This window comes from Pelophylax lessonae (assembly GCF_965119305.1).
Source record: "Pelophylax lessonae genome assembly, chromosome: 5".
Taxonomy (NCBI): domain Eukaryota; kingdom Metazoa; phylum Chordata; class Amphibia; order Anura; family Ranidae; genus Pelophylax; species Pelophylax lessonae.
Genome location: NC_138772.1, coordinates 354,772,863 through 354,787,155, shown reverse-complemented (window position 1 = coordinate 354,787,155; position 14,293 = coordinate 354,772,863). Strand labels below are relative to the sequence as shown.

The window sequence follows — 14,293 nt, the reverse complement described above, 5'->3', positions numbered from 1 at the left end:
CCTATAAAGAGAGATATTTGAAAGCTTTCAATAGGCGCAAAATGTGAGATGTATATAGACATTTACAGTTTAGTTTTGTTTAGTAGGGGTCATGCAGCCACCATTATCTTCTTTCTGGTCTCACTGGGAAGGGCTGTTGGTGGAGGAGACCTACTTCAGCACTTCCACTGATGGCCTCCTTCAGAGTTGTAACTGACACCCCCTACCTACTAGAGCTGCACGATTCTGGCCAAAATGAGAATCACGATTTTTTTAGCTTGGAATAAAGATCACGATTCTCTCACGATTCTCTGTGTAACAAAAAAAAATTGGGATAACTTTACTGTTACGTTTTTTTTTTATTCATTAAAGTCTATTAATTGCATTTAAAAGACTGCTGCGCAAATACAGTGTGACATAAAATATTACAACAATCGCCATTTTATTCTGTAGGGTCTCTGCTAAAAATAATATATAAAATGTTTGGGGGTTCTAAGTACTTTTCTAGCAAAAAAAACTGATTTTAACTTGCAAGCAACAAATGTCAGAAAAAGATCCAGTCTTTAAGAGGTTAAACTTCCTTTCTCCCTGGCAGAGGGAAGAAAAAGATACAATGTAATCATTTTTGTTTATAGTTACTGGGAGACTTTGCTGATAGCTTTTGCCTAGAGGCTTTTTTTTTTTTTTCCACAGCTGTTCTCTCTGCTATGCAGCTATACAAAGAATCGAGCATATTTCAGGGTTAGATCGTCAGGAGGGGTGAATCGAGATCGCGATTTTCATACGATTAATCGTGCAGCTCTACTACCTACAGTATAAAACCACAGCTAAAGATATTGTATGTAGGAGGAGGGTGGTGCTTGGAGTGACATAACATGGTGGGTAGGACCAGCCTCTTCCTTCAGGAATGATATAATGCTAAAGATAAAAGGCTGCATCATCATGCTGCAAACCCAGGTCCATAGCCCTATGACAAGTCGACATACTATAATGGCACCTTAAAAGAGGAAGTGACTTTTACTGGCAGGATCAATTGGTAATTTTACATTACATATAAGATGATAAAAAGGCACTTTAGTTATTAAAATACTTTTAACATTTTTTTTTTTTACATATTCAAATTAGCCTGGACATACACTATATTTTCTATAGGTTTTTACCGATTTTAGAACGGACTTTTAAATGTCCTGAAAAACAGGTGAAGAATGCCTAATGGCTCATGAACATCAGCTGATAACTCAAAGGCAAGGAAAATGCAGTATGCTTAAAGTGCACTTGTGCCCAGACTATAGACATTCAACTACATTGCTCAAAAAAATAAAGTAACACTTTTAAAATACGCATCAGATCTCAATAGGGAAAAATATCATGGATATCTATACTGATATGGACTGGATAATGTGTTAAGAATTAATGGATGTCACATTGTTTGATAGAAATGAAAACGATCAACCTACAGAGGGCTGAATTCAAGGACACCTCGAAAATTAAAGTGAAAAAATTATGCAGCAGGTTTTTCACTAGTTTTGCATTTGGCTAGGGTCAGTGTCACTACTGATAGCATGAGGAGATACCTGTACCCTATAGAGGTTGCACAGGCAGTCCAACTCCTCCAGAATGGCACATTATTATGTGCCAATGCCTCAAGAGCATGAAGGAGATTCCAGGAGTTAGGCAATTACTCTAGGAGAGCTGAATGGGGCCGTAGAAGGTCCTTAACCCATCAGCATAACCAGTATCTGCTCCTTTGCGCAATGCCCGGCTTCATGTGGCGAGAGTATGCAGCCAGTTCCTGGAGAATGAAGGAATGGATACCATTAAATGGCCCCCATGCTCGCCTGGCCTAAATCCAACAGAACACCTCTGGGACTTTGTTTTGGTCCATCCGATGCCACCAGGTTTTATCTCAGTCTGTTCAGGAGCTCAGTGATGCCCTGGTCCAGATCTGGGAGAAAATACCCCAGGACACCATCTGTCGTCTCATTAGGAACATGCCCAGATATTGTTAGGCATGCATACAAGCACGTGGAGGCCATACAAACTACTGAGTCATATTTTGACTTGCTGCAATGACATTTCAGCAACATGGACTAGCCTGCTGCATCATTTTTCCTCTTTGATTTTCAGGGTGTCTTTGAATTCAGCCCTCTGTAGGCTGACCACTTTCATGAAACAATGTGGCACCCTTTCGTACCCAACACATTATTCAGTCCATATCAATATAGATATCCAGCACGATATTTTCCCCCATTGAGATCTGATGTGTTTTTAACCACATGCCGACCGCATATTATATATTATACACACACGGCAGCAGAGTGGCTCCTACAGGCCAAACAACGTATCGGAACGTTGCTCGCTCCGATTGCCACCTGACACCCGCGATCGCTCCCCGCTGAGAGAGGACGGTCGGCTGTTGTAAACACAGCCAACCATCCTTCTCCCTGGGATGATCATAGAGCTCATGTGATCCTGCTATATAGGATCAGATGTCTCTGTGGTCATCTAAGAAGCCCCCCCCCCCCCCACAGAAGCCCCATCCCCAAAAATGGCAGTTAAGGGGTCTGATCTGTCCGCCGCAATGTCGCAGTCCCGCAAAAAAAAAAAAAAAAAAAAAAGACAAATCTTTCCCATAGTTAGTAGGCGCGATAAAACTTGTGTGCAAACCAATCAAAATGCCCTTATTGCGATTTTTTTTTTACCAAAAATATGTAGCAGAAAACAAATTGGCCTAAAATGTGAAAAAATTTGCATTGTAAACATTTTTTTGGAGAATTTCATATAAAAGAATGTGAAAAAAAAATTTTTTTTTTTCCTTCAAAATTTCGCTCTTGTTTTGTTTATAGCGCGCAAAAAAAAAAAAAAAAAAATTCGCACAGGTGATCAAATACCACCAAAAGAAAGCTCTATTTGTGGTAAAAAAATAGGACGTCAAGTTTATTTGGGTACAGCATCGCACGACCGTACAATTGTCTGTTAAAATAACGCAGTGCCGAATCGCAAGATAGGGCCTGGCCATTAAGGGGGCAAATCCTTCCGGTCTTAAAGTGGTTAAAGTGTTCATTTGTTCCATTTGAGCAGTGTTTGAACGCATTATTACCAACTAGACATTAAGCCCATTAAATTAAGGGGCGCTAGAACATATGGCTGACTGAGCGGCTCTCGCTTATCTCTTTTTTTTTCTAACAACGCGAGAGCCGCATGACATAGCCAGCTCTACACATAGCGTCCCTGTTGCCCTAGCAACAAAGACACGAGCAGAGCTGACCGAGCGGCTCTCACGTGCCCGCGCACACCCGCCGCTTCAAGAGTTTTGGCCGGCCGCCCGACTGGGGTGTATGTAGGATATCTATTCTATATTAATAATATGCAAGTGTCTCTGCGTCCGTCCCTGTGTCTGTGGGATTGCGCTACTGCGCATGTGCCCCACGGAAAGCCGTTGGGACTGGGGGCGGGCACCATGTCAGGGGCCCCAGAAGTAAGTCACACTGACCTGTGTAGGATGGGGAGCTCCTCGGTGTCGGAGGCCGGGTCCCTGGTGTTGGGGGTTACCCCGATAATGGTGCTCTTCAGGGAAGTTCCTCTGAGCAGGCGGCTCTGGACCAGATCCATATTCCCTGGAGAGTCTACACTCACTCATGCTGGAGCCGGGCAGGAGCACCCCGTCATGGGTCAGGAGAAGAGGCAGGCGCCGGGGGATCTGGATAGAGCCGCTAGAGGCCATGACCGGCCACATACACAATGCGCACACCGACCGACCAAACTCACTGACAGCTCCGAGTCCGGGCAAAGAGCAGCAAGACTACAACTACGGAGAGCGGCCGGAGACAAATCATCTCCGCCTGAGGAAACCACCGCCATCTTGTGATATCTTACATACACCCCAATAAAATCACCTCATCATATACTATACACCCCAGTATCATCACCTCATCAGATATCCTGATGATACTGGGGTGTATAGTATATGATGAGGTGATTACATTGGGGTGTATAGTATGTAGGATATCACAATATATGATGAGGTGAATTGAATTCCCAGTTGTAATACTCACAGTTGGCCAGTAGATGGCGGTGGTTTCCTCAGGCGGAGATGATTTGTCTCTGGCCGCTCTCCGTAGTTGTAGTCTTGCTGCTCTTTGCCCGGACTCGGAGCTGTCAGTGAGTTTGGTCGGTCGGTGTGCGGATTGTGTGTTCGGCTCTATCCAGATCCCCCGGCGCCTGCCTCTTCTCCTGACCCATGACGGGGTGCTCCTGCCCGGCTCCAGCATGCGGGTGAGTGTAGACTCTCCGGCAGGGCAGGAGTGCGACTCATTTTCAGCCCTGGAGATTCATGCCTTAGACCGGCCCACTTTAGTTCACGACTGACTATATTAAAATAATGTAATTAAAACCTCAGAATAGATTGAAAAGATTGCAATGGCTGCGGGCATGGTACAGGGGAATGCGGGGCTGCGGACATGGTACAGGAGAATGCGGGGCTGCGGACATGGTACAGGAGAATGCGGGGCTGCGGACATGGTACAGGAGAATGCGGGGCTGCGGACATGGTACAGGAGAATGCGGGGCTGCGGACAGGGTACAGGAGAATGCGGGGCTGCGGACAGGGTACAGGAGAATGCGGGGCTGCGGGCAGGGTACAGGAGAATGCGGGGCTGCGGGCAGGGTACAGGAGAATGCGGGGCTGCGGGCAGGGTACAGGAGAATGCGGGGCTGCGGGCAGGGTACAGGAGAATGCGGGGCTGCGGGCAGGGTACAGGAGAATGCGGGGCTGCGGGCAGGGTACAGGAGAATGCGGGGCTGCGGGCAGGGTACAGGAGAATGCGGGGCTGCGGACATGGTACAGGAGAATGCGGGGCTGCGGACAGGGTACAGGAGAATGCGGGGCTGCGGACAGGGTACAGGAGAATGCGGGGCTGCGGGCAGGGTACAGGAGAATGCGGGGCTGCGGGCAGGGTACAGGAGAATGCGGGGCTGCGGGCAGGGTACAGGAGAATGCGGGGCTGCGGGCAGGGTACAGGAGGATTTTAACGGCAATTGTCCATTAAAATAACGCAGTGCCGAATCGCAAAATATGGCCTGGTCAGGAACGGGGTAAAATTTTCCAGTCTTAAAGTGGTTAAAAATACGCTCATTGAGAATTTGTCAAAGACATGTAGCTAAATACATGACAAAAACGTAATATATTGGATACTTTTTAACTGTCAAAGTAGAAAATGTCAATTTGTTTGCAAAATTTTCGCTGTTTTTTTATTAATATCGCAAAAAATGAAAAGCGCAGGAGGTGATCAAATACCACCAAAAGAAAGCTCTGTTTGTGGGAAAAAAAGGACGCAAATTTCGTTTGGGTACAGCGTCGCACGACCGCGCAATTGTCAGTTAAAGTCGTGCAGTGCCAAGTTGCAAAAAGTGGCCTGGACGTAAAGCAGGAAAATCCTCCAGTGGTAAAGTGGTTAAACAAAGGATCTCCGTGCTCCCGACTGATGCAAAATAATGGATAATGTACTACCCTGGCCGATCAATTCTGATTGAACAGAATCAATAAGAAAGGTAGTTATGGTTATTCGATTGTTTGCCAATACAATCAGTTTGGTTGTGTCACATATTGATCCGCTAATATAACTGAAGAATGCATGACTACCGCTAGTCTTTTAACATCATCGTATCACAGGAACAACAACAGTGGATCTAATAGAAGTTTAACTGAAATGGACCAAGAAGAGTACAGAGTCAATGATTGCTAATCTGGGAATGTTGTGATCTGCCATAGGCTCATCACTGATCTGTGTACTCCCATGGTAAACACACCCCACATGTCAACATGCACTGCTAGTGGGCAAGGGGAGAAGCCTGATACCCCCTTCTGTGGTGTGGGGCACGCAGGCTCTGCATGGTGTATATCTGTACACACTCATACAGAAAGGATGGAAGATCACTCTCAGGAACATTCACCTTTATATCACCCACATAGCACAACTCCAGACTGATCCCATCACACACAACACCATGCCATCACCTACCTTCACACTATGCCATCACCTACCGACAATACACTGAACACAGGAACACGCACAGCGTCGCACAGGAATTCGCTGGAAATTTCCAGACCAGAATCCTCCGTCGCCATCTTTTAAGTGGGCAAATTAACCCAAAGTCATTTTAACTAAAAAGAATAGCTTTCAGATTGCTTGGCAATATAAACATACAGAATGCCTAATGATCGTCACCAGAGTATAATGCTAAAATAAGTGTGACATTGAAGACTTGCCTGGGTGTAAGAAGATGTCCGCTGCCGCCTTCCTGTTCTATCAGATTAGGAAACCTATTGAAACGCATAGCGGCCATGTTGCAACACATAACGCATGCGCAAAAGGCAATAGTGTTCACAACGTCACTTCCGTTGCATTTTCTGATGGGTAGTGGGGCTATTTCCTAAGGAGTGACGTTGGTCTTTACAACCAATGGCAGGGCGCTTAGGTGTTATAGGGGACGTACTGCAACCTACGGAGCTACGACCAATAGCGGGGCGCTAAGGTATTCTGAGATGAGTACGGTAGCCTATGGGGGTGACGTTATCCTGTATATCCAATAGCAGAGCGCTAAATAATTCTGTGAGGAGTACAGTAGCCTATGAGGTGACATTGTCCCGTACAACCAATAGCAAGATTCTAAAGTATTCTGAGAGGAATACAAGTAACCTATGGATTGGATTGATGGTATACTGTACTATCAATAGCAGGGCGCTAATGTATTCTGAGAGGAGTACGGTAACCTATGGAGTAACGTTACCCTGTACAACCAATAGCGGTTCTAATATAGTCTGAGAGGAGCACAGCAGCCTATGGAGTGCCGTTATCCTGTACAACCAATAACAAGGCGCTAATGTATTCTGACTGAGAGGAATACAGTAACCTATGGCGTGACGTTACCCTGTACAACCAATAGCGGTGCCAATATAGTCTTAGAGAAGCACAGCAGCCTATGGAGTGACGTTATCTTGTACAACCAGTAGCAGGGCGCCAATGTAATGTGGGAGGAGTACGGCGGCGCGGAGCGGAGCGGATTTGAATGGGAGTTGCTTTGAGGGACGAACACTCCAGGCCGGTTTCCTGGCTGCCATGGTTCATGTTTTCTAAGTCACTAACACTGAATTAGAATGCAAAGTAGGCGGTTGTGACTTCACTAGCAGCAGGTCAGTGTCATTGGGACCGTTGAACTAAATATGCGCTGAAACCTCTCTAGTGTAGAACGTAGGAGGATAACACATGCAGAGCTGTGTATGTGTATAGATCGTTCTATGTGTAAACCGCCGAACCCCAGGACACAGCGGTATCACTGTACAGGCAAGGCTGGCTGTGCGCATGCTCAGTGCGGCCAGGCATAGACATTGCCCGGTGTCCGGTTCCATAAACTATCCTGGAGAGAACAGAAGCCATTCATGTACACAGCTGGTAACAGATCTGTCTTCCCTACTAGAGCTTGTCACAGATAATGCAGTGTTCTGAAATTGGGCAGATCAGGAGGGGACAAGCTATATATATATACCCCCTTTGTGCCAGGCTGGGCAATGCACTTTGTGTTGTATAAGTGAGATGAGGACAAGGTGAAGGCGGGCACTGAGTGCTGTGTGTACAGATGTGTGCTGGTGGGCAGAGTCAGCCCAGTGTTGTGTCATGCTCAGGATCCATGGAATGTGCTGACCTGGTACAATCACAGGCAGTGACAGCACATTCACCCTCAGCTCCCAGACAAGCAGGTACAGTATTTTCTGCAAAACACTTGGTGGGATTTTATTTTTATAAATCCATAAGAATTTTATGCAGCAGATATACCCGCCTAGGTGTATGTCAGCTGTATATCTCTGCTGGGTCCTAGCTGCTTCATAATGGATTTTGTGAGTTTCTCTAGAACAGGGATTCCCAAACTATGGCCCTCCAGTTGTTCAGGAACTACAATTCCCTTCATGCCTAGTCATGTCTGTGAATGTCAGAGTTTTACAATGCATCATGGGATGTGTAGTTCTGCAACAGGGCCTTAGTTTGGGAATCCCTGCTCTAGAGAATATATGTATGCATAGAATGTATATATGAAATGTTGTGTTTAACTACTTCTGGATCAAAAGGTTTTACCCCACTTAATTCTTTTGCGATTCAGCACTGTGTTACTTTAACTGACAATTGTGCGGTCGTGCGACGCTGTACCCAAAACAATTTATGTCCCTTTTTTTTGCCAGAAACAGAGCTTTGTTTTGGTGGTATTTGATCACCTCTGCGATTTTTTTATTTTTTGCGCTATTAACAAAAAAACAGCGACAATTCTGAAAAAAAAAAAAAAAAAAATTTTTTCCTTTCTGCTATATAACATTCCCAATAAAAAAAATATTAACCACTTTACCACCGGAGGATTTTGCTGTCTTACGTCCAGGCCACTTTTTGCAGTTCGGCGCTGTGCGACTTTAACTGAGAATTGCGCGGTCGTGCGACGCCGTACCCAAACAAAATTTACGTCCTTTTTTTCCCACAAACAGAGCTTTCTTTTGGGGGTATTTGACCACCTGTGCGATTTTTTTACTTTTTGCGCTATAAACAAAAAAAAGCGTTTATTTTGAAAAAATAACAATATTTTTAACATTTTTTTTATATGAAATTCCCCCCCAAAAAAATGTAAAAATCCAATTTGTTTTATGCTACCTATGTTTGGTAAAAAAAAATCACAATAAGCGTATTTTGATTGGTTTGCGCAAAAGTTATTGCGTTTACTAACTAAGGGAAAGATTTCTGTCATTTTTGGTGTTTTTTTTTTTTAACGTGTAATGGCGGCGATCTGCGTTTTTTTTTTTTTTTTTTTGCGGGACTGCGACATTGCGGCGGACAGATCGGACCCTTGACTGACATTTTTGACACTTTTGGGGGTACCAGTGACATTTCTATAGTAATCAGTGCTATAAATATGCACTGTTACTGAAAAATGACACTGGCAGGGAAGGGGTTAATTTTATTGGAGAGGGAGGGGTTAATGTATGCCTGGTGCTTACTGACATGTGTGGGGGGAGGTGACTGAGTGACACAGGGACAGATCGCATGTTCAGCTATGCTGAACACTCCGATCTGTCACTCCCTGTCACTTAGGAGATCCGCCCGCTCTGTTTACACAAGTGGGCGGATCTCCAAACTCGATTCCCTGACGATCAGGGAAGAGCAGCGGCGATCGCCGCCGCTCCTCCCCTGGCCCGACTCCCGCTGTGACTGAAAACAGCGGGAGCGCCGCCTACAGGGGGAGGAGTCCAGCGACGTAGGTCTACGTCGCTGGACGGAATCGAGCCACTTTGCCGCAGTACGGGCAACGTGACCGGTCGGCAAGTGGTTAAAAAATCTAAATTTTTCATCATTTTAGGCCAATTTGTATTCTGCTACATATTTTTGGTAAAAAAAATATCTCAATACGTGTATATTGATTGGTTTGGGTAAAGTTATCATGTCTATAAACTATGAGAAAGATTTATGTAATTTTTATTAATTTTTTACTAGTAAAGGCGGCGATTAGCGATTTTTAGCAGGATTGCGGCAGACAGTTTGGACCCCTAACTGAAATTTTTGACACTTTTGGGGGTACCAGTGCAGAAATCCATATCATTACAAAGGGTTCACATACTTTTTCTTGCAGCTGTAAATGTATCGACACTTTATCATATTAAATAATTGCTTCTGCATTTGATTATTACTGGTTTTAGTAATAACTTAAGACCCAATGTGAAGGGCAGGTGCAGGCCGGCACAGAGCCCCTCACGCTCCTGTAGCAGATGATGATGCAAGTCTGAAAAGGAGGGTGACACACTGCTGGTATCATCCATAAAGCCTCGTACACACGCAACGATTGTTGGCCGACCGATCGGCCGTCTTTTGTCCAGTGTTATTGTGTTGGTTGGAATGTGCTCTAGACTGCACACAAATTTTCTCGGCCAACAAAAACCAACTTCAGAAGTGATGTCATGTGATGGTTTACTTTCCGTGTGTTTTTTCTTTTCTGAGCATGCCCAGTCTTGCTCATCTGGCTTTTGTCGGCCGAAATCTGTACTGACTGAAGAACAATCGGCCGTTCTGGTGACGGCCAACAAAAATTTTATAGCATGCACACCAGATTTTGTTCGGCCAAAAAGTCGCAGTCGGTTGTCGGAAGCATCATACTAACAAGCCGACAATCGCCGATTGGACGTTGGCCGAAAATTCACGGCCAACAATCGTTGCATGTGTATGAGGCTTAAGACATTTTATTGGAGACTGCTCTGACAGAATATAGTTCTGCCATGGTGTTCTGTCTGAGCAGTCTCCAATAAAAAATCTTGTAGATGATTCCAGTGGTGTGCAACTCTCCTTTTCAACTGGTCTAGAATTTTGTTATTTTCATTATATTTATAAGCAGATGTCCAGAGCACCCCTCCCTCCTAAATCAGATGTAAAGAGCCCCCCCCCCCCCACCATCAAGAGTCCCCCACCCTCCCTTACATCACAGTACAACCCCCTTACCTTACACTGCAGTTGGGAAGATGCTGGGACAGAGCTTGGAAGCAGAAAGTGCAGGGTCTGGAGGAGGACTGGAGTCAGATGCCAGAGTCTACTGAATGCTGAGACCTGGGGAGGTAAAGACGGGGTGGTGCTGTGGTTGCACAGAGAGATGCAGGATCTGTAGGATGAGCTTGGTTCTTCTCTCTGCTGATGACTGCCAAGACATGGTGCCACAGCTGCAGTAGAGGTATGAGGGCCACATAAAATGGCATGGGGGGGCCAGATTCTGCACATGGGCCTTTTGTTTGCCACATGTAATCTAGAGCATAGTTTACTGTAGATAAATGAGAGATATACTTAGTAATTTCTACCTTGTTCATCTATTTGTTTCAGTTACAAGATGGAGACAGGTAAGGACCTGCCTTGTGTACTGGTGCAGGAGATAGGAGGATCCTTTGGCGTTATGGAGGAGCATGTGGACTACTTGGAAGAGCGATTTACTTTGATCACTATGAAAGAGTTAAAGGAGAAGAAAGAACAGGTAGCAGATAAGATAGTGTGCATCTTTAATTGGGCAAACAAGCCAGATGTTGACAGAGAACTTCTAGAATGCCTTCCCGGATTGAAAGTGATTGCAAGTGCGGGAGCAGGAGTGGATCATTTAAACATAAAGATGATATCCAGCTATGGAGTGAAAGTTGCCAACACACCAAATGCCGTGACCAATGCTACAGCTGACTTGGCTATGACACTGCTGCTTGTGTCTGCTAGGAGTTTTCTGGAAGGTAATATTTAAGGCTTTGATTATCCTTACTTATGTTAACTTGATGTCTCCTACCACCCTAAGATGAAAATCGTAAGAATGATGACAATGTTTATTATTATATTACTCTGTCTTATAATGTAAGGCTGGCCATAGATGGCTCAACTCTCTGCCGGTTCGGCGGGAACCGGCCGAGACTTGAGCTGTGTGTGGGTAGGCTGAATGTACCAAGTTGATCCATCGATCAACTTGGATACATCCAGCCCTCTGCATTCACTTGCAATTATCGCTAACAGCTGCTATAGCCGCTAGCAATAATCACTCTTCTCCCGGATAGGTCGGAGCAGGCAATTGCTCAGCAGGAGGGATTCCTCTGTCAGCGCTGTCTGTGTTAAAGGGGGAATCATGCAAACTTCTTTCCTGCAATCCATTGTTGGAAGAAAGTAATTTGCACTGTCTATGGCCTGACTTAGGTTAGCACATGTATGGTTTTATGATGTATAGGAAAACAAAAGGAGGAGCCATATTAAAGGAGAAGTATGGCCAAAGCTATTTTGGCTATACTTCTTCTCTGGATCACATGAGTGCACTTCGTTCTTGGGAGCAACCAATATCGTTTTGTTAGGGCCGATACCGATTTTCCACCCACCCTTTAGGGACAATATTGGGTGCCGATATTCTGCAAATTTAAAGTTTTTTTACATTTTTACACTGGTCTTTTAAAAAACATTTTTTTTTTAATCACTTTTATTGCTAAACATCCTTTGTGACAGTAATAGGCAGTGACCGGTACTCTTTTTGGGAGGGATCTTGGGTCTATAAGACCCCAATCTCCTCCTCTGCACTTAAAAGCATTCAAAACGCCAAGTTTAGCCATTCTGAATACTCTCTCTCTCTCTTTTTTTTCTTTTTTTTTTTTTTTTATATCTGTCACCTTTAAGGCTCCAGTAACTGGAAGTGATGTCATGACATCACTTCCAGTTTACTACAATCGTAGACCCGGACCGAGCCAATTCCGTCTATGTGTGGGTCTTCGGCCAGCTGGGGTATGTGCCAGCTGGTCGTTTGGGCCTCCCGGCGGGACGGGAGGCCCAGACGGAGCGGCAGAAGCCTCCAGGAGGGGGAGGGGGGCATCCGCTGCTTAGTCGCATTTGTTGTTGTTACAAGAAAACTGACTGTCTACTCTAAAAACAGTAACGGGGTGATGCCTTTAGCTGCAGGCATCACTCCGTTGGGGTATGTGCCAGCTGGTCGTTTGGGCCTCCCGGCGGGACGGGAGGCCCAGACGGAGCGGCAGAAGCCTCCAGGAGGGGGAGGGGGGCATCCGCTGCTTAGTCGCATTTGTTGTTGTTACAAGAAAACTGACTGTCTACTCTAAAAACAGTAACGGGGTGATGCCTTTAGCTGCAGGCATCACTCCGTTACAACCACTTGAAGCAATAGCGGTCATATTGGCCAGTTTGTAGCCGGTACTTCAAAAAAGTGAATATTGACTTCACCGATAATTGTTCGATTCTTACTGCACTCCTGTGCCCCATGTTTCAGCTAATAGCGGGCTAAAGCCTGCTGTTGGCTGATGTCACTCAGCCAGTCCACGCTCTGGAAAAATCCGAACTCCATCCAGATACCTGGAATGGCAGCTGGCTCAGCATCTCAGAAAGCCGCTGGCAGACTGAGTCAGCCGCCTCCACAGCCCCCCAGGAAGACAAAATATAAGTAACTTAAACTTCAGTTTCAATTAGCACTTATGTCTCCCTTTTAAAGCCAGTCCAGTTAGATAAGTAAGCTGCACAGCACAGTACAGTACATGTTTAAAAAAAAAATATCTTCCTTTGAACAGGTCACAAAATTGCAATGTCTCCAGACACTGGTCATTTCCATGCTAACTGGGTATCTAGAGGGGATATAACGGGGAACACTCTCGGCATTGTCGGAATGGGAAAGATTGGATATAAAATTGCACAAAGAGCAAAGGCATTTGAAATGAAGATTCTGTATCATAACAGACATCAAAGGTAGGAAGGTTTAAATACTTTTCAAAGGCTCTTTTTATCATTGTTTTTGTAGAAGAAATGTATTGATTTGGTTTGACCTGCTGGCTTTGCAACATATTCTTTATCATATTTAATATATAGCCCTGTAGGCTTTTCTATAACTATCTGCGTGCCACTAAACCATAATCAACATACAGGCTAAAGCTGGCCACAGATGGATCCTTTTTTTTTCCAAAAACAACAAACCTATAATCCCCCATCCACACATTCAAAGAGTATGGGGGAATTCCCCAGCCCCCCCCCCCCCCACGCTGCACTAGTGTATTCTGGCAGCAGGACTCCTCCTTTGCCAGAATACACTGATCAAAGCTGCAGCCGATAGGCTGATTAAGTGAAGATATACCAACAGTCCTGTTTGGGAGGAGTTGATCATTCGATCAACTTCTCTTGAACAGGAACGGCCATACATGGATCAAAATTCGGCCGGTTGCTGTTGAACCAGCTAAATTTTCATCTATGTATGGCCAGGTTTTGGGTGACCAAAAGTGCGGGAGCAGGAGTGGATCATTTAAACCTAAAGATGATATCCAGCAATGGAGTGAAAGTTGCCAACACACCAAATGCTGTGACCAATGCTATAGCTGATTTGGCTATGACACTGCTGCTTGTCTCTGTTAGGAGTTTTCCGGAAGGTAATATTTAAGGCTTTGATTATCCTTACTTATTTTAACTTGATGTCTCCTACCACCCTAAGATGAAAATCGTAAGAATGATGACAATGTTTATTATTCTGTCTTATAATGTAGGCCGACCATAGATGGTTCGACTTTCTGATGGGTAAGCAGGAACCGGCCAAGATTCGAACCGTGTGGGTAGGCTGAATGTACCAAGTTGATCGATCAATGAACTTGGGTAGAACCAGCCTGCCCCATTCACTTGCGATTATCGCTAGCGGCTGCCATAGCAGTAATCACTGTTTTGGCAGGAGGGATTCCTCTGTCAACGCTGTTTGTGTTGAAAGGGCAATCCTGCAAACTTCTTTCTTGCAATCCATG

The 14,293-nt window shown here is 45.0% G+C and overlaps 1 protein-coding gene across 2 annotated transcripts in view; it reads left to right on the top strand.

Moving 5' to 3' along the window:
- Positions 1-6,950: 6,950 nt before the first annotated feature.
- Positions 6,951-14,293, top strand: part of LOC309557055 (glyoxylate/hydroxypyruvate reductase B-like) — a 96,898-nt gene continuing 89,555 nt past the window's right edge. Inside the window, exons 1-3 of one of the 2 annotated variants that reach the window (XM_082259661.1) lie at positions 6,951-7,171; positions 10,875-11,266; positions 13,085-13,259. In XM_082259661.1, the coding sequence (XP_082115787.1) occupies positions 10,882-11,266; positions 13,085-13,259 (560 nt within the window). In that variant the 5' untranslated portion in view covers positions 6,951-7,171; positions 10,875-10,881. The remainder of the gene's footprint in view (positions 7,172-10,874; positions 11,267-13,084; positions 13,260-14,293) is intronic. The other variant, XM_082259660.1, reaches the window with a different exon arrangement.